Consider the following 20,075-nt stretch of genomic DNA (forward strand, 5'->3'; position numbering starts at 1 on the left):
GACACTTACCTGTTAACGCTCCCAGAGCAGGCAGCTGGAACAGGCAGTGAGGGTGATGAGAGTTGAGTTTGGAACAATAAATAAAGTTTATTTGAGAAAAAACTAAGAATTAATTTTTCTCTCAAAATGAAGTCAGAACCTCCTGTGAGGATGTGAACATGACAACAACCTCCCAAGGTGAATATGTGAACATGACAAGTTCACCAAGTTTACGCATCTATGGCAGGGCTCCAAAAAAATAAGTCTCTTCTGAAAAAAGTGTTGTGCTTTGCAAAAAACAAAAACAAATACATAAACAAACAAACAACAAAAACAGATGCTTGGAAGATTATGATGGCATGTAGCAGAAGAGACCAGGACTGGACTGAACACGGAAACACGGTGGTGGTCAGGACTGAGGGAGAATGGATGGTGCCAAGAACATCCCAGACAGCTGCAGATGAACAGGTGCTTGTAACCCTGGCAAATGACCGCTGAGTGCAGTCAGGCGCGTTTAAGCAGGTCAGTCACCAAACCAGTGGGATTCTGGCACTCCTGCTAAAATAACTAATAATAGTTAAACACGACTCATCGATCAATTGCCAGGTGTAGTAGGTCTTACTGAGCAGTGAAATCACTAAACTTCACTGGACTTTGGCTCTCCAGAACCGACCTTTGACAATCCAGTTTTAACCTTTTAACCTATTGGCTAATGCTCATCAGCTGGGATCCTACCGTGGTTAGCAACGGAGCCATTTTATTCAAAATAAAAACCTCACACACTCTCAGTTTGAGTCACTGCAGTTCATACTTGTATTCATTACCCATTTATGAATTATACATTATTCAGTACCCTTCATTCTTGAACAATATCAGGATATACAAAGTTCCTGGTTTTTAAATTTTAATTAAACTAAAAAAAAATAGATGAACCTAGAAACTGGTAAAAAAAAAATTTTTTTTTAAATTTTTAAAATAAAAATCAGATACTCTAGTTCCAGGTTTTAAGACTGTGGAACTTACACTATGTGGACAGAAGTATTGGGACACCTACACATTACACATACTGGAGCTTTAGTGATGGCCCGTTATTAATCCACAGAGTGTCTGAGGGACTGCTTGTCCCTTCACCCCGAAGAGCGTTCGTGAGGTCAGACAGACTCAGTCTGTTCTAGTTCACTGGAACTAAGGGCCCCAGACAGACCCCTGAAACAACTCCACAGAATTATCCCTCTGCCACCAAAGCTTAGTCGGCACGGTGCAGCCAAGCAGGTCACGTTCTCCTGACATTCATCAATCCCAGACCTGTCCGTCAAACTGACAGATCGAGAAGCGTGATCCGTCACTCCATGTTTCAGAGTCCAGTGATGGCGAACTGTACTCCATCCAGCGTTCTGCATCGTGCCTGGTGACCTAAGGCTCACACACAGCTGTGAGGTGAGGGGGTTCACAGAGGTCAGGGGTTATAGAGGTCGGGGTGGTAACGTGAGGGGGTTGGGCACACAGAGCTGTAACCCTCCCCATCACTGTGATCCATGCCAAGGAAAAGCTCAGCACTGTGTGGGAAGGACTTAGAGATTCAGACAGTGAACTGGACACTTGAACCTTCAGCTTGTGTTTCACGCTCCCAAAGAATAAACAAAACACTTCAGTTGATTAAAAAACTTTATTTGGTCCAATGGAACCTGAGTTTGCAAATGAACCATACAGAGGTTATTCTTATAGAGTTTTCTTTTTCAAAATCAATAAAATACTCAATATTCAATATGTTCCACTTCAGTGTTCTCTTAGCCAACACTGCTGTGGGTCTATACAAACCAGGCTGTACAACACACACAGAAGAGAGGAGGGTGTGTGTGTGTTAAATGGGGAAGTGTGTATGTACTAGTGTAAAGAGAGTGAAGTATGTGTAGGTAGAGGAGTGTATTTGTGTGGAAGAAGGATGTGGATACACGTATGGGTCATAGAGAGGTGAGGCTGTACCTCCAACTACAGACAGCAGAGGGCGCTACTGGCCTGCACACAACCAGCTGCAGGGCAAAGCACAGAAAAACAACCAATCAGGCAAAAAACCAGTCATACCAGTCCACAGGACGCAGTGGTGCAGGTCAGTGTGGCATTTAAAACCAGTGTACAATCAAAACCAGTAAAGAGACAACACAGGTCTCACACCCACCCAAACGTACCGGATATGGACAGATGCATCCCTACACCACCTTTACACTAGCTACGACTAGAACTACGATCTCGTCTAAAAGAGACAAATCTGATCAGTGATCAGTGATCGACACTTCCATCACCTCAGACCTTTAAACACCTTTATTACAACCTCAAATAAATTAACTAAATGATGCTGTTTATAGAAGATGAACCACATCTCACACACACACTCGCAGTCACTCACACACACATGCACAAAGTTTCTAAATCTCTGTGAACACAGGAAAAAAGGATGATATAACATTACACACAATCCCCAAAATTTAAACATTTTGCCCAAGAACAGTTCAAGTTTTGTTGTTGGTTTCTGGGAGCAAAGCCTCTCTCCACGTCAGACATGATAAGACAGAGTGAGATTCTTCTCTCACCCTCGTTCTCACCCGGACAGACAGAAAAAAAGAAACATGAACAAAATAATCACAGACGAGATGATCCAGACCTTCCAGGAACTACAGCACAGTGCATGTGTGGTTCATTTAACTGAACAAACACACCCTGAACTACAGCAGTGTGCGTGTGTGTATGGTTCCTTTAACTGAACAACAAACACACCCTGAACTACAGCAGTGTGCGTGTGTGTGTGGCTCATTTAACTGAACAAACACACCCTGAACTACAGCACAGTGCGTGTGTGTGTGTGTGTGTGTGTGCGTGTAGTTCATTTAACTGAACATAAGTATGGAAGTTTGCATGCGGATGCATCTCTTGCTGTACTGAGTGTGTGTGTGTGTGTGTTTGCAGCGGGAGGGTCTTGGCTCAAGGAGCAGACATCTGATTGGCTCAGTAGTTCCGGCATGCTCACCCTGACTTTCCGTGTGTGTGTGTGTGTGTGTGTGTCAGAGTGGCCGGGGTTTGTGGAGGCCCTCTGTGTCTGGGGTGAGTTGGGGCGAGTGTGCGGCTTTGGTCGGGGTCCAGTCCCCGAGATTGGCCTGGGCTGCTTTGCGATGGGCCAAACGATGTGTGATGGAGAAACCAGCATTGCCTTCCAGCTGAGAGAGTACCACCAGTACCTGCCTGCAGCACACACACACACACACACACACACACACACACACACACACACACACACACACAATGAGTAAGCTCTTGTTTTGTCTGCAGCTCGTGAGGGAGTTAAGTAGGATTGAACTCCACGGGCACTTACTACCACTAGGGGGCAGCGTTTCACACGCCCACATTCTACTCAACAGGGTCAACGGCACACATGCATGCGCACACACACACACAAACAGCCCTGAATGTTCAAGACTATAAAGAAACTCCCACTTAAAACATGTCTGCTGTTTATGAACACAGATTGCACTAGCCATAATCTACACTGGCATAGTGTACAATGACAATTGTGTACACTCCTCTACACACACACACACACACATACACACACACACACACACACACACACACACACACACACACACACACACACACACGGGGTGGGAGTGTGGTGTGTGTACCGGTGTAAAGGCGGGACACTGTCGATGGTTTTCAGGCTTCCGCGGGTGGACACAACGTTGAAGCTGTCTGTGCAGTCACATGATACGTGGAGGTAGTACTTTGGGTGACGGTTCTCCACGACGACAATTAGCCCCGCCCACCCATGTGTCAGGTAGTAACATGTCATTCCCTCACGACCCTGAGACACAGAGAGAGAGAGTGAGGAAAGGTGTGTGTGTGTGTGTGTGTGTGTGTGTGTGTGTGTGTGTGTGTGTGTGTGTGTACCTCGTGTCTCTCCCCCTTGTTCTCTGTCAGTAGTATGATTGCATCAGCGAGGGTGGGGGCCGTTGCCTCCACCTGCTCCACCATCACCTGTCTGGAGCTGTAGACGGCCAAGATGTAGCCGGGGAAATCCTGACTCACAGCCCTCCCACTGGTGGGGCTGGATACTGCATCACACACAGACGCGAAAACAAAAGAGGAGCTTTAAATGCACTCAAATATTTTACTGTGACATAAAAGATAGCGAGAACATGTATAAGTTTGTATGTGTACATGTATATGTATGTGTGTGTAATGTGTGTGTATATTTTTGTTTGTAGGTGTGTGTGTGCGCATGCATACCTGGAGTGGTGGTTCCTGTCACGTTCATCTGCCAGTGGTTAAAGGCACAACACACTACTGCATACTCTCCAGGCTCCAGCATGATGTCACAGCCCACAAACTTTTTCACGGCCCTCTTGCTGTGCGCCAGCAAGCGTCCGAGGCTCAGTCTGCCCCCGCTGGCGAATGAGGCGCGGAACACCATGATACACAGATCCAGAAGGTGGCTGTCGGCTGTGTCAGAGCGCCTGTGGGCGCACACACCACCACCTCAGTTCGCAGGTTTAAGGTGTGTGTGGGTGTGTATACATGTGGGAGTGAGTGTGCGTGTGCGTGTGTGTGTGCGCGTGACACCTGCTGCCCTCCTGGAACAGGGCAAACTCCAGTGCGGTTCTCTCTAGCACAGTCAGCGCAGTGACGGTGAGAGGTGCCCCTGCTCTGCTGGGGAAGCAGCCCTGTACACGCACCTCCTGCCAATCAGAGTGGATCTTACAGATGTCCACCGAGTCAAAATACCTGCAACGCGCGCACACGCACACACACACACACCTTAGATTATACATTTCCTGTGTCAAAATCATCCTTACAAAGTAGCCATACAGAAATCACAGTTAATTTTTCTTTCACTTTCTTTTTAAAAGACACACACACACGGTTAATTGTGTCATGTGGCAAGTGTAAATTATATATTAAACTTTGAGCCTCATAGGAGTGGCTGACTGTTATCACACCTCTGTGTGTGCGTGTTCGTGCATGTTTAGAACTGTTCATGTTTGCTCGTGTCTTCTGAAGTCACTCTAGCATTTGCTTTCAAACAGAGCAATCCATTACACACACACCTGCATGCACTCCTGTCTCTTACACACACACACACACACACACACACACACAGACCCAATACTAACTCTAACAGAACAGAGTTCATTCACACCATTACAGATGTAAACACACACACACACATCCACCACTGTAAAGTCACTCCGTCACAGATGTAGAAACAGACACACACACACACACACACACACACACACACACACACACACACACACACACACACACACACACACACACACACACACACACACACACACACACACAGAGCTCCCAGACTGATGTATATGAACACTTGCTAAAATAAGCACCAAGTCTTGACTTGACACACCAGTACCGACTGACGCCCGTAAGAGGAGCAGCTTTTTGAATGACTGTCTGGTGTTGCGTCCCATTCAGGACTGACACTGGTCTTAGATTAAGACTAAGACTAACCCACATCATGGTACTAAACTCATTCTCATGTTGTCAGCAACACACTGCGTTGATAACTGCATGTTCTGTGAGTCTGTGAAGTTGCTGTACTGGATTCACTCATGAGTGCATATCTGATTATTACATACATCATTATGTATGATTGACAGGTATTGATAAGTGACTGACTTGATGAAGTCTCCATACTCCATCCAGAAGACCCCCTCGCTACTGCCATGAGCCATGAGATCACGGCGCAGGTGCTGAGGCCAGTCAGGCCACTCGTCTGACCAGCAGCCATTCCATGAGAACCTGCCCCACGGGTTCCGCAGACGTAGCAGCCTGGACAGAGCAGAGATGTTAGAGCAGAACCCTCCAGAACCGACCCATCTAAAACCTTCCAGAGCAGAACGCTCTAGGTGATGTAAGCAGGATGTGTGTGTGTGTGTGTGTGTGTGTGTGTGTGTGAGAGCATATGTGATGTGTATAGTACATTATGCTGTAATGGACATCACTACCTCACCGAGTATTGCTTCGTAGCACTACACTCATACCTGTAGCCTTGTACGTCTCGGACATCCAGTATGGAGTAGGCGTGTCGGGGACGGAGCCCCAGAGACTCATAAATAGCATCGTCCACTTTCATATTCCCACCCCCACATGACGCCCCCATCAGGAAACTGAAAAAAAAGAAAGTGCTATAAAATGTCTTCACACTGACAAGGTTGCTTTAAAAAATAGCATTCCAAGACAGACAGACACACACACACACACACACACACACACACACACACACACACACACACACACACACACACACACACTCACACACAGAGACAGACAGACAGACACACACACAGAGAGACAGAGACAGAGACACACAGACACAGACACACACACACACAGACAGAGACAGAGACACACAGACACAGACAGACAGACACAGACAGACAGACAGACACACACACACAGACAGAGACACACAGACACAGACAGACAGACACAGACACACACACAGACAGAGACACATAGACAGAGACACACAGACACAGACACACAGACACACACACAGACAGAGACACACAGAGACACATAGACAGAGACACAGACAGAGAAACACAGACACAGACAGACAGACACAGACACACAGACAGACACACACACACAGACAGACAGACACACAGACAGACACCCTGCTAGTGAGGACTGAAAGTAGAGGAGACTAGAGGACAGTGCTAAGAGTTAAAGCACCCTGGAGAAGAACGGAGAGGCACACAGGTACCATGGCATGGAAAGGGAATCACATTATATATATATATTTATTTATTGTGTCTGTGTGCGTGTCTGTGTGTGTGTGTGTGTGTGTGTGTGTGTGTGTGACCTACCCTGCCTCTTTGGAGCTCAGCATCTTGGCCCAGATGAGGTCTGTGTCGATGGCCTCCTCACGGGGGTTGGTGGAGCTCACCTGTAACATCACACTCTCACACGGCGCCCCAGTCAGCGTGGCCAGACCCTCGATGGCTCTGCCCGCCTGCAATGCGAAGTATGAGCCGTGGAGCTTAGCCAGGGCCTTCTCTATCAGGGCCACCCACAGCTGCCTCCTCTGGGCCTGGAGGGCCGATGAGCAGGGAACACACCAGACAAAAGACAGAACAGAGAATAAAATGTTTTAAATGGTTTCATTTGAAGGAGTTTAATCCCAGTGAAATTTAACTAATCTGTAATGGACTTCACACCAATCTGAACTGATGAAAAAAAGGCAACACACACACACACACTCACAAACACACGCAGTTACACACCCAGAAATACACACACTGTTACACATCAGACCCCCACAAACAAGCACACACACACACACACACACACCTGTGAGAAGAGGAGGTATCCGTACTCGTCACAGGGCAGCATGTCGTCCACCAGCACGGTGGTCCACGTCCCATCCTTACACAGCCGCACCTGGTACGCGCCCTCGGGACAAATGGTCCTCGTGATCATGACCCGCTCCACCAGTTCAGGACGCTCTGCCAGCACCGCTAATGCACTCAGGAACCTGCACACACACACACACAAAAATGACACTCAGGTGAAACCACTTCCGCTTGATGTCTGCGATTGAGCTGGATGAGAAGTGCAGGTGTGATTAGTCATGTCTGCTTTACAGTGGGTGTATTAACACAAGAGTAATCGGTTATTGTTTATCAACTGGTTAAGCCTGTTAACCTGAGAACAGACCCCACTGGTCGTCATAGCAGCATGCTCGCACAAACACACAAGCACACACACACACACACACCTCTCTTACCAGCAATTTCCCAGAAGCCCCTGCAGTATATCAGATGGGCGGGGTGTTCGGAAAACTGACCACTTCACCCCACGGTCCTTAAAGTTATTGCAGTTAATTTCATGTGGGCGGAGCCACTTTTTGATTCGCTGTTGGACGCTGTCACTCTCAGGGAAGCCTACTGATCTGGGACCTGGAGGAAAGCTGTCATCCACAAAGTTCACTGCGTTCTACAACACGCACACACAAACATACACACACACACACACACACACAGTGAGAGAACACATCCTGTGGGCATTTCTGTAGCTTGATTCTCCAACAACAACAATAATAATAATAATAATGTCTTTAAGAATTTCTGTGTGTGTGTGTGTGTATACAGTTGTGTATGAATTATAGAGAGAGAGAGACAGAGTGTCAAATGAAAAGACAGAGAGGTTGATAAGATTCACACACATACATACACACACACACACACACACACACACACACAGTGAGAGAACACATCCTGTGGGCATTTCTGTAGCTTGATTCTCCAACAACAACAATAATAATAATAATAATAATAATAATAATAATAATGTCTTTAAGAATTTCTGTGTGTGTGTGTGTGTGTGTGTGTATACAGTTGTGTATGAATTATAGAGAGAGAGAGACAGAGTGTCAAACGAAAAGACAGAGAGGTTGATAAGATTCACACACACACACACACACACACACACACACACCTCTCTGCAGAAGCTCACGATGTTTTCCCAGAGTTCCTTGGCCTCGCCCTCGTCCGTGCGCCTGCGCTGTTCCACGTGCACGCTCTCCCTGCGGCGGAGGCCGCGGCCAGCGCGGCGTATGGACGCGTACTGCTGCGCCGTGTGACACGCCGCGCAGTGCTTCTTACGCCCCTCGTTCAGCAATGTGCACGCCGGACACGCCCACTGAGGCGGCCCCTTCTCCGGCCCTGCCCCCTGCTGGCGGGAGCAGGCGGAGCAGCTGCTGGGCTCGGAGAAGCCGTGCAGCTTGGAGGAGCCGCAGGCCGAGCAGTGGCCCGCCCCCGTGGGGTTCCGCAGCGTGCACTTGGAACACGCCCACGAGGTGAAGTCCGGGCTGGAGGGCGAGGCTGGCGTGAACCGCACGGATTCGCCGAGCACGTCGATGACATCACCGCCCGACCCCGGCCGTGACCCCCGGCAGGCGTCGCAGCGACCTGCCGAGGACACGGATGGCACAGAGGGGGCGGAGCATCCGGGACACTTCCAAGAGGGCGGGGATGTGACAGGTGCTGCTGGCTGGTTAGGCTCCTCCTCCTCCAGTACACCGAGGCGTTTGATCGGGTAGGCTTGCTCCGCGGGAGGGAGGGGCTTGGGTTTGGGGGAGGGGCCTGCTGAGGGAGACGTAGCCGGAGCGGTCGGGTTGGGCGGGCGGGCGGTGGGCGGGACTTCCCGTCGGCTGCGAGGCACGGGATTGTTCTGCAGGGAAGAGAAGGACAGTGGCAGGAAGGGGGCGGAGCTAGGGGGCGGCGACGGCGTGCCGGACGGGCCTGGAGGTGGAGAGTCCTCAGTGAGGTCGATGAGCACTGGTGCAGACGCCCCTGCAGTTGCCGCGGGAAACCCCGAAACCGGCGTGCGCACGTCTGGAACCACGAGCGCCTCTGGCGGAATCTTGGGCAGCGAGAGTTTGCGTGGGCCACCGCACGCCGAGCAGGACGTCGCCACGGGCGTATTGAGCAGCGTGCAGCGAGGACACGCCCACCCACACACCTCAGCCCCACCCACGCTCAACTCCCCGTTAGGCTCCGCCTGCAGAGGCTCCTCACTGGCCTGTTGGCTTCTGGGCTCCGCCTCGGAGGCGGGCTCCGAGGTGGTGGGAGGGGCCTGTGCGGGTGGGACAGGCCCATTGGGGGTGGTGGGCGTGGCTCCGCAGACAGAACACGCCTCCGCTGCGTGGTGATTGGTGAGTGTGCAGCGCGGGCAGGTCCAGCGGATTTCCCCCGCGCTGCTGAGCCGGAGGATACGATTGAGATCCGGTTTCTGCCGTGGAGCCTCACAGATGGAACAGCGCGGAGATCCCCCAGGATTCAGGAACGTGCAGCGACCACAAGACCACTCTGCACTCCGGACCACTTCAGCCATCGAACCCGGAGAGTGTGAATGACTGAGACAGACAGGCAGACAGACAGGCAGAGTGAAAATATTGACACTCTGTGTGTGTGTGTGTGTGTGTTAGGAGGACTTCATGCAGTGTGTGTGTGTGTGTGTTCACACAGGTTAGTGAGTCCTGATCACAGGGTACTGACGCTGTCTGGAATAAAAAGAGAATGAAATTAATCTGTCTGAGTGTAACCGGAGCTGACACACAGCCCTCTGAACGGTGTGGCCATTCTATCAGTAGGGGTGTGGGTGTGTGTGTGTATATGTGCGCTTTGAGATCCTCCATGAAGGAAGGTTTGTCCAGACAGCAAACAGCTCCATCTCCCCCCCACACACACACACGTGCACGCGATGGCAGCGAGAAGTATTAGAGTATTAGGTCCCAGTCATTCAGTCATTAGTACTGACATCAGCATTGGCTCTTATTCCACTTGGCACTGTGTGTGTGTGTCAGTTGTTATATCCTTCCAGTTGTCATTGGGAGGCATCTGTTCATAAATAATGTAGTGTGTGTGTGTGATGTACACCACTAGATGCTGCCATGTCATAAACAGAAAACACAAGTGTATGGGAGATGTATACCAGTGTGTGTGCATGATTGAGAGAGAGAGCGAGCGAGCGTGAGCGTGCGTGTGTGTAATAACTACTGCAGTATCTGTGTGGACAATAATCTGGGGAAGGTACTCTGTAATAACTCCAGACCTACAGACGTCTTTATGAAGCTGAGAGTCATATATTCATATTCATATCAAATCACTGCACATCAGATCATATCTACACTCCACACACCCCAAATGACAGACAGGTTCATCACAACATCATGTTCACATGTTTCACAGACTCCAAAAAGCTTTCCCCAGAGTGACACATGGTGTAGTGGTATAGGGGGTGAAGCGTATGACAGGGTTATCCTCGCTAAACACACGCACACAAACAGGCGCACAGGACGACTGCCAACAAAAGGACCGTCTCCTTTTCTCAGGAGCCGTGAGGCACCTGGTCTCACTTGTGACTCAGAAATCACGTTTCAGCTCCACGCAGACGACCTTGTTCTACCTGCTGTAGCAGTAGTCACAGACCTGGACCCTGGACCTGCTGTAGCAGTAGTCACAGACCTGGACCCTGGACCTGCTGTAGCAGTACTGACAGACCTGGACCCTGGACCTGCTGTAGCAGTAGTCACAGACCTGGACCCTGGACCTGCTGTAGCAGTACTGACAGACCTGGACCCTGGACCTGCTGTAGCAGTACTGACAGACCTGGACCCTGGACCTGCTGTAGCAGTACTGACAGACCTGGACCCTGGACCTGCTGTAGCAGTACTGACAGACCTGGACCCTGGACCTGCTGTAGCAGTAGTCACAGACCTGGACCCTGGACCTGCTGTAGCAGTACTGACAGACCTGGACCCTGGACCTGCTGTAGCAGTAGTCACAGACCTGGACTAGAACACTAGAAACCTGTACAGATTACAATGACACAGGACTGAAAATTAGGAAACAGACGCAGGGCATCTGTGCAATTTTATGTCAAATTCACATTCAAATACTAACTCAAATTTAGCTCAAAATACTCCATTCCATCGCAGAACCAGTTGTGCTGTGTGGTTGTGAGGTGTGGGGGCCACTCTCACTGGAACAGACACCCAGCTGAAATGACGCACTCGGAATTCTGTAAAAATATCCTCAAAGTGCACAGGAAAACAACATATAAACAACAAAACACCTGTAGAGCTGAATTAGGCCAATTTCCACTATTAATCAAAATTCAAAAATGGGTGATTAAATACTGGCTACATTTAAAAAATAGAGACCCCCCCTCCCTCCCCTCCTACAACAACAAAGCACTGCAGTGTGTCAAGAGCTGAGCAGAGAAGAGACCCCTCACACCATCATTAACAAACACTGTTACACACCAGGACACATCAGAACCACGCTGACAGAGCCCAGACTCAGAGAACACAGCCTGGACATCCAGACCGGCCTATAGGAGACAGAGAGTCTGTCAGCAGTGTAACGATGACACTGCAGAGATGGAGCTGAACTTCCTCACTGAGTGTGAAACATTCTACCAAATATGTCAAACTTGCAATGAGCCACCCCAGCTTTATCCAACACTGACAAACTGCCCATCCTGCTGGAGAACAGAAAGAAAGCAGTGTTTTAGCTGGGAGATGCATATATGCCTGTACAACATGAGCCAATGAGTAACACACACACACACTCTCCGTATTGCACTGTTTGCACCTTTCTGTCTAATTTATTTTCCTCTTTTGACTTCTCATCTTGAATTCATTATTTCATACCAGTAAGTTTTTTCAAATGAATAATTATAACACAGAATTCTCCATTTCTTTGACTACAAAGGTTGATTAATGTTGTTAACACTGTAAGTGAATATGGTGTGATAAACTGAAATGAACTGGGGGGAGGGAGAGAGAGAGAGAGAAGGATTTCTTAGTGGACAGACGTGTGGAATGCTGTGCTTTGTGCTGGTGTAATGATTGTACCGTTGTACTGAACACAGGTCACAAACGCTGTGTGTCATTCATTCTCTTTAATTATTTATTTGGCAGCTTTCAGAAAGCCTCCGTCAGTTCGAGCTGGTACAACTATTTTCACATGGATGGAGATTTTCAGTTAGTCTATCCACGATTGATTCTTGTAATGGCAGGCCCGTCTCTACTGTGTCTCACCTCACGTGGACAGTACAAGTCTGCATCATGCAGAGCTTTTCAAATACTCAAAGACTCACATGTAAGCAAACCCCTATGAGGTCATCGTTATGATGGCATTACACAGCAGTACTGTAATTCACTTTACAACTATTTTTTGTGTCTGATTACTTCCCCAACGAGAACAGTAATAACTCCTGCTGGTGAGGGACGTCAGGTTGGTTAATGCTGGTATCTTTACGTAGTTGTTCATTTTCCTGCGGTACTTCTAGAGGGCGTAATCATGCGTGGATATCTTTACTCTGTTAGCTGTAGCAGACCCTACACACACGCACCCTCAATATTGGATAGAACACCCTAGTAATCATGCTGGAAATCCCACATTGATCTTTAAATAGAATATTTATTCATCACAAACTAGTTTCCAAGTTATTTGTGAATGCCAGCGAATGTGTTTTAGGGCATATTTTTAGTATATAAAATATTGAATAATTGAATTGAATCTTGAACTCAATCAAAAACTATACTGAATCTGAAAATGTGGTGTGTGTGTGTGTGTGTGTGTGTGTGTGTGTGTGTGTGGGGTCGGGGACAAATCTGCTTCTGGTCAGTTTATAAGAAAACAAGGGCTAGTTATGGACCACACATCACACAGTTCTTCCTCCTTTTATTTGACCTTTAACCTTTAACACAGCAGTTCTCATTAACAGTGCTAAGTACAGGACCACAAGTAGGTTTCTTTCCTCTTAGTTATGCACGCACACCCGGAGCTGAAGAGGTATACACAGACAGAGACAGAGACAGACAGTGTTTGTGTTTCATGCAGTTACCACTCAAGTCTGAATAACCTTGCTAAACTCATCAAGGCCAGTGTGTGTGTGTGTGTGTGTGTGTGTGTGTGTGTGTGTGTGTGTGTGTGTGTGTGGTTGAGCGAGAGAGAAAAAAAAAAAAAAATTACACTCAGCTGGCTGCTAAATTTTGATTGGTGGAAGAAACTGAACATTGTTGCTATGGGGATAATTTCAAGCAGCTCCAGAGAGTGAAAGACTCGAAGAGCAAAAAAGCGCAAATCTACAGAGTCAAAGAAATTGATAAACAAAAACAACAACCCACAACTCAAGTTACCTGACAACTCGAGGGCCAAAGGAAACCCACAACTCACACAGATACTCAACAACTCGCACAACATATCTTCTCTGCACACGACACACTTTTATAAAAAAGTCACACAACACTACAAAATAATGTGTGTGTTTATAGCAATACCCCCCCCCCCCAAAAAAAGCAGAGACAGATCACTAGGAAGGATTGTGTGTGTTTTGAACAGCTCAAACAATAACCCTAGGTTGTAAAATATTAAAACAGAATAGAGTAGATGAGGATGTGACGTAGACACACTAACCACTGCGCACGCACGCACACACACTCACTCCGATAAGTTCAGAGGAGGAACAGAACCGTCTAAAGGAAAATTCTTGATGTTCTCAGTTTTCTTCCAGTCTAATTCTACTTCCTTCTTTACAGTTTATTATATTACATTAGACATCACAAATAGTATAATAATGTAATTCAAGTACTTGTTCATGTAAATTGAGGGTGTGAGAGAGAGAGAGAGAGAGAGAGAGAGAGAGAGAGACTATGTTAAACAATGTGACAATTCCTTCCCCTTTATTCTCTTACACACACACGAAACGAGTGACTCTGTATCCAATGCCCCCCCAAACACACACACAGGAAATGCATCAACCCCGTATGTGGGTCGTAAAGGACTGCTGAGGTGCAATGCTGGGATTTAGCTGTAGGAACAGACATGGATCAGGTTACTTCCTGAACTATTTTTGACGCTGTCTAGCCCAGATCAATACTGCACTTCCCCCAAACAGGATCCTTCTGTAGATTTGGGTGTTTGCGTGACTCTCCCGCTCCCCGAGCAGACAGACCAGCGCAGACTCGCTGGCTCTCCACAGAACTCAACCTTCTACAGTGACCTTCACCAGTTTAACTTCTGTTTTTGTTTAGATGTCCTGCGTTACATGTGATATCACACCACTGTTCCAAAAGGTACACCATTACCCCGCAGGCCCGTGGCAGATAACGGAGGGTCACACAGCTTCTCTGCCCAGCTGTGCTAGTGGAGGGGAAATAAATACTGCAGTGGATAAGAGTACTGGATTGGGATCTCACACACACAGTCCACTAACACACACACACACAGACAGTCCACTAACACACACACAAACAGTCCACTAACACACACAGACACAGAGTCCACTAACACACACAGACACACACACTCACTACATACAATCCACTAACACACACACGCAGTGTATTATTTATTCATACGTTGAGGTTCTCAGTCTCTTTATATAAAGATCAATAACTCACCATCAGGCCACCGTGTACCCTATGACTCAGCAGGAGAGCACTTCCTTCTCCAACATCCCAGCTCACCTGCCCTATGAACCACATCATCTTCCATGTGTACACACACACACACACACACACACACACACACACTCCCAAGGTCCAGCTACAACACTCTTTTTGGCCTGTTCTAGGTATAGTGAGTCTGGAGATGCTTTAAATGGAAGCTTTATCCTAAGCGCTAACGCTAGGAGAAGCTAACAAAACCCAAACCAGAAACCCGGCAGTGAGGAGACGTCCTCTGTGTGTGTGTGTGTGTGTGTGTGTGTGTGTGAGAGAGATATTTTTGCTGCACAATATAGTGAGTGATTGTGTGTTAGTATCTGGTGTGTGTGTGTGTGTGTGTGTGTGTGTGTGAGAGGTATTTTTGCTGCACAATATAGTGAGTGATTGTGTGTTAGTATCTGGTGTGTGTGTGTGTGTGAGAGAGAGAGATTTTTGCTGCACAATATAGTGAGTGATTGTGTGTTAGTATCTGGTGTGTGTGTGTGTGTGTGATACCTTCTCTCTCTGTGTGCTATGGGGTGATGTTGCCGAGTGATGAAGGTAGTCCCCCACACTGGACTGCTGTGACTGTTCCGGAGCCAGCCCACAGGGGGCGCCGGCGGGTAGGGCGCACTGCTAAACCCATGGTCCGAATCCGTTTCCGCCGTCAGCGATGACGCAGAACTCCCCATTGCCACGGCAACCACAACCTCCAAAAGTGGGGCAACAAACGTGCCGCCCCACAAGAGGTCCCGTGTCCCCTCTCAGAGCAGGTCAAGTGTTGTCCAGTCTCTCCAAAATCACTTCAGGGTTAGACGTCTCCATCTCTCTCTCGCGCACACACACACACTACAGAGCTGACAGACTTGGCATGACTTCTGTGGACTGACCCGGAGAGAGGGGAGGTTTAAATGTCTTCAGCAGGACTGAGGCCGGACGGCGCCCCCAGCTGCTGCGGAGATTTCCCAGAATCCTGTTCGCTGGCGTCTTCTCCTGTCGTCTCTCCTCGTGCCCTATCAGGCACACGCCTGGGCAGCCTCCGATAAGAGGGCTCTTCACCCGGGAATGGCTCGCGCACGGGCTCCAACACCGAAAACAATCCGCTCAGTGTCCGCGCGGAGACTGCCGGTCTCACGCTCTCACTCTGTCCCGAGTGCCCTCTGTGCGCGCGCGTCCGTCCGGGTTTATCCGCGTCCTACCGAGAGTAACGGTCTACTTCCCAACGTGCTCTCTGACGGTACGCGAGCACCTGCCGCGAGGATTAACGACACCACGTTCCGACCGGCCCGTGTAGCCTACAGTTTCACTCAACACTGTGTGTGTGTGTGTGTGTGTGAGTGAGAGAAAGCGAGAGAGACAGAAATAGCCGTCCGTCTTCTGCCCGGGACAGCGGCGGCGCTGAACAGACCTAATTTGCGCGTGCTGTTACAACAACCCCGTCGTCCCGTGCCGGTGTGACCGCAGCTCGCTCGCTTGTTAACTACCGCTACCTCGGACCGTGCTCCGTACCGTCCTAGCTCCGCGTGGAAAAACGGAGAGGCGTCCGGTGAAGTCCATCAACACTGCGGGACGACCAGCTGGCCTGGTCGTCGGGTAGTTATCCCAGACAATCCGGAACGTCGGGGTCGCGAGCATCAAGGCTCCGTCTCAGATCGCTGCAGCGAATATTACAGAAACCAAAGGCGATGTGCAGCTGTCATGAGCTCGAGCACTCCGGTTAATAACAGAGGGCCTTCAGTCCTGCATGCATGCATGCTCTAGCGCGCGCGTTAGGTTTCTGTCCGGCCGTCCCGTGCTGCGTGCAAACCATCTGCAAACTACAGAATCCGATGAGTCCTTTCCGGGAAACCGGGCTTAGCTTGCGAGCTACCTCAGCTATCGCGGGAAACAAAAATGACTGTTGGCTGCTGCGCGTGGACGACAGATTCAGGAGGTTCCGGTGAAACAGAACCGTGTCCAGGTCCCTTGACCGGTCCCGTTCGTCTTACTCTGCTCATAATTCCGTAGCAGACGCGGCTACAGCGCAAGCTCCTGCACCGCACCGCATATCCCCTCCGCGTGTGTGCGCGCGTTTATGCAGAGGCCGTTTTTCACAGCGCGTGTGACCGTTCCCGTTTTCTCCCCTGTGAAGTCTCTCCCCTCCTCTCTCGCTCTCTCGGATCAGGCCAACACGCGCAGATGCAAGCTCTCCTTTCGCGAGTATTACTGCGAGTCAGCAGTGCGCACGCGCAGAGGTTCCGCTCTCCAGCCCGCGGAGAACAGGGCTCTGTTCAATGCGAGCGGTCTCGTGCCTAACACACACCTCATTCAGAGCTGAGCACGTGCGGCGCGCTGATCAATTCTTAAACGAGGATGCGAATCTACGACTGATGCACATGCCAGAGCTAAGCGCGCGCGCACACACAGTGTCGTAACCTGCCATTCCCGGGCTCTGTGGTCTTTAGTTGATTCCGTTTTTTGTCTAGACGAGCCAACCACAGTGATGACTGACCCGCCACACACTGCCCCCCATAGTACAGGTGAAGGACTCTCTCAGTCGGACTTTCTTGGTTTTGTAGCACTTTGGTTCACAAGTGTTTGTTAATCCTTGTGAAAATCTTTAAATCCTAGAAGATCTTAATAGCCAGACTGGAAGGAGGTGCAGACAGAATCATCCAGTGAAATTCTACACGTTCATTGTTCCATAGTGAGCTCTGCCCGGGCAGGACCAGGTAGCTACAGCGGTCAGACCTCCTGATGCTGAGCCTCCAGCCAACACAAAAAAACACCAACGTCAGCACTCGCACGCTCTCACACAGCCTCAAACGTCATTCTCCCTCTTGAGCAGATCCACTACATGACAGTTACACACACACATTACACTGTCTACACTACACAGTACACTATACACTCCACACACACACACAGTCACAAGACACACTCACATTACACTGTCTACACTACACAGTACACTATACACTCCACACACACACAGTCACAAGACACACTCACATTACACTGTCTACACTACACAGTACACTATACACTCCACACACACACACAGTCACAAGACACACTCACATTACACTGTCTACACTACACAGTACACTATACACTCCACACACACACACAGTCACAAGACACTCACATTACACTGTCTACACTACACAGTACACTATACACTCCACACACACACACAGTCACAAGACACACTCACATTACACTGTCTACACTACACAGTACAGTGATCCACACACACACACACACACACTAGTCACAAGACACGACACAACTCTAGTGTACACTACACACTCCGTACACCAGTCACCCCTCCCCCCCACAGTCTTTTTCATTCTCACATGTAAAACAGTTTGAATCAGGCTATGAACAAATACCACAGAACAAATACCACAGAACTGTCCCAACAAGCCTTTCAAGATCTCAATGTTTTCTTTGCACGCGCACACACACACACACACACACCCCGGACACTGACACACAGGTAGGCTGGTCCACTGCTCCTTCACCTCTTTTCTGTATGAATCATGTCTATGGCAGGTGTTGCTGAGTAACAGGTGTTACTGAATCCACCAGTGTGTGTGTGTGTCTCCGTTTCTGGTGTCCCAAACCAACAATGGCCTTCACACCTGTGTGATCTGCATGCAGAGGCACATAAGCTACACTCACTCGCCCTTTGTCTCTACTAACACACGCGCTCTGTAAGCGCAGCCCACTTCAACCTCGCGTGCCAGCCTACTTCACTCTCGCGCCACCGCCGACTCCAGCAGTCGCGGGAAAAAACTGCGAATCTCAGGCTTCACTTCCGCTTGGAATCGTGGAGCCCCACGAGCCAAAGTTCGCGCACAGCCGGACTTCACGTGAAGAGGCGAACCGGAGAACAAAACAGGCCGAACACGCCACTCACACAGGCTCGCGACCACAATCACTTAAGTTTCAACTGTAACTACCAAAGAAAAAGTCACACACACTCACACGCGCGCGGGTGATAAGACTACCTTTAACGTACTCCGTCTCCACACACGAGGTCAGTTTCGATTCTCCCTCTAAGCCTCACGCCCTTACCCGGGGGACGGCAGCGCGCGGCGTCTCCTCTCCGGTTAGTTAACTTTTCCTCTCGTCTTCCCGGATCAGCAGTTTATTCCCAAACCTTGTCCAGAAGCGCGCGCTCAGACGCGTCCTCATCGCGCTGGCCGCGCGCTCCGCCGGGTCTTGCTGTGCTGATGTGGAAACACTTAGTTTGCAGTGTTTGCTCCGCGCGGACTGGCTGAGCTCGTGAGTAGCCTGCTGTTACCTCCGACGCTCCAGGAAGAACCACCGGAGACCGGCCCGCTGTCTGCGCAAACCGGCGCGGGAGCGCAACCGCGCGCCGCGCTTTGTGCGCAAAGCGTGTTGAAGAATATGAACGTGGAACGGCATTTCCCAGAATGCAACGCGCGCGTACGCGAACACCCGGATGTGCTCGCAGGAGTCGTGCGGCGAGATCTGTGGACTAAAGTGAAGAAAACACACACACACACACACACGCTTGACTTCACCGAGGTGTGTGTGCGTGTGTGTCCCGTGCGAACAGGCTGAATAAGTCCTCACACCGGGAGGGTTAAAGGAGGTTTGTGTTAAAGTTTCAGACCACAACCGGAAAACCACCTGAATGGCGAGCAGCGCCACCCTCTGGACAGACAGGCAAGCGCGACAGATGGTCAGTTGATGGGGTGAGGTCCCCTCTCAGAGGTGATGAGGGTAATATAACTGAGATTATGTTCAGTTATTCAACTATATATTCTGTCAGTGTTTAATAAATATTTGCATATTTTAAGTGCATTAGTACTTATTATTTATTATTAATATTGGTTTGTACTAAACTGTCTGGACACAGGAAAACCTAAATAATATTTTGAAGGCATAGTGTCTCCTCTGTGTAATATTTTAGATGACACATCTACTTCTCTTATTTGTATATATACTGGGATGTTGGTTTAATAACTTGATGCATATCACTCCAGTGGCCAAACGTTTGACAGTAGATATGTAACCACGAATAGAAGGAACTGAAAGAATGCAAAGGTTAGCAGGTTTAAAT

The 20,075-nt window shown here is 49.1% G+C and overlaps 1 protein-coding gene across 4 annotated transcripts; it reads right to left on the minus strand.

The window, feature by feature from the left end:
• Positions 1 to 1,631: 1,631 nt before the first annotated feature.
• On the minus strand, positions 1,632 to 19,769 carry capn15 (calpain 15). 4 transcript variants are annotated; one of them, XM_035530562.1, is made up of 13 exons: positions 18,994 to 19,769; positions 15,515 to 16,653; positions 8,497 to 9,916; positions 7,787 to 7,995; positions 7,351 to 7,534; positions 6,867 to 7,090; positions 6,036 to 6,161; positions 5,671 to 5,823; positions 4,591 to 4,752; positions 4,258 to 4,484; positions 3,919 to 4,082; positions 3,654 to 3,832; positions 1,632 to 3,213 (listed from the first exon to the last, which is right to left on the minus strand). In XM_035530562.1, exons 2-13 carry the CDS (start codon positions 15,688 to 15,690, stop codon positions 3,036 to 3,038), a joined length of 3,402 nt encoding a protein of 1,133 aa, XP_035386455.1. In that variant the 5' UTR covers positions 15,691 to 16,653; positions 18,994 to 19,769; the 3' UTR covers positions 1,632 to 3,035. The 4 variants fall into 4 exon arrangements, with proteins under 4 accessions (XP_035386455.1, XP_035386458.1, XP_035386457.1 ...); XM_035530565.1 differs by lacking the exon at positions 18,994 to 19,769 and adding an exon at positions 14,975 to 15,061 and having other exon boundaries at positions 15,515 to 15,602; XM_035530564.1 differs by lacking the exon at positions 15,515 to 16,653.
• Between the last annotated feature and the right edge of the window lie 306 nt (positions 19,770 to 20,075).

This window comes from Electrophorus electricus, chromosome 10, assembly GCF_013358815.1.
Source record: "Electrophorus electricus isolate fEleEle1 chromosome 10, fEleEle1.pri, whole genome shotgun sequence".
Classification (NCBI taxonomy): domain Eukaryota; kingdom Metazoa; phylum Chordata; class Actinopteri; order Gymnotiformes; family Gymnotidae; genus Electrophorus; species Electrophorus electricus.

Coding starts and splice junctions, on each gene's coding strand:
- capn15 (XM_035530562.1), bottom strand. CDS start 15,690: ATGGGGAGTTCTGCGTCATCGCTGACGGCGGAAACGGATTCGGACCAT. Junction 9,917..15,514: donor ATAGCACACAGAGAGAGAAG/GTATCACACACA, acceptor TGTCTGTCTCAG/TCATTCACACTCTCCGGGTT. Junction 7,996..8,496: donor TCGTGAGCTTCTGCAGAGAG/GTGTGTGTGTGT, acceptor TGCGTGTTGTAG/AACGCAGTGAACTTTGTGGA.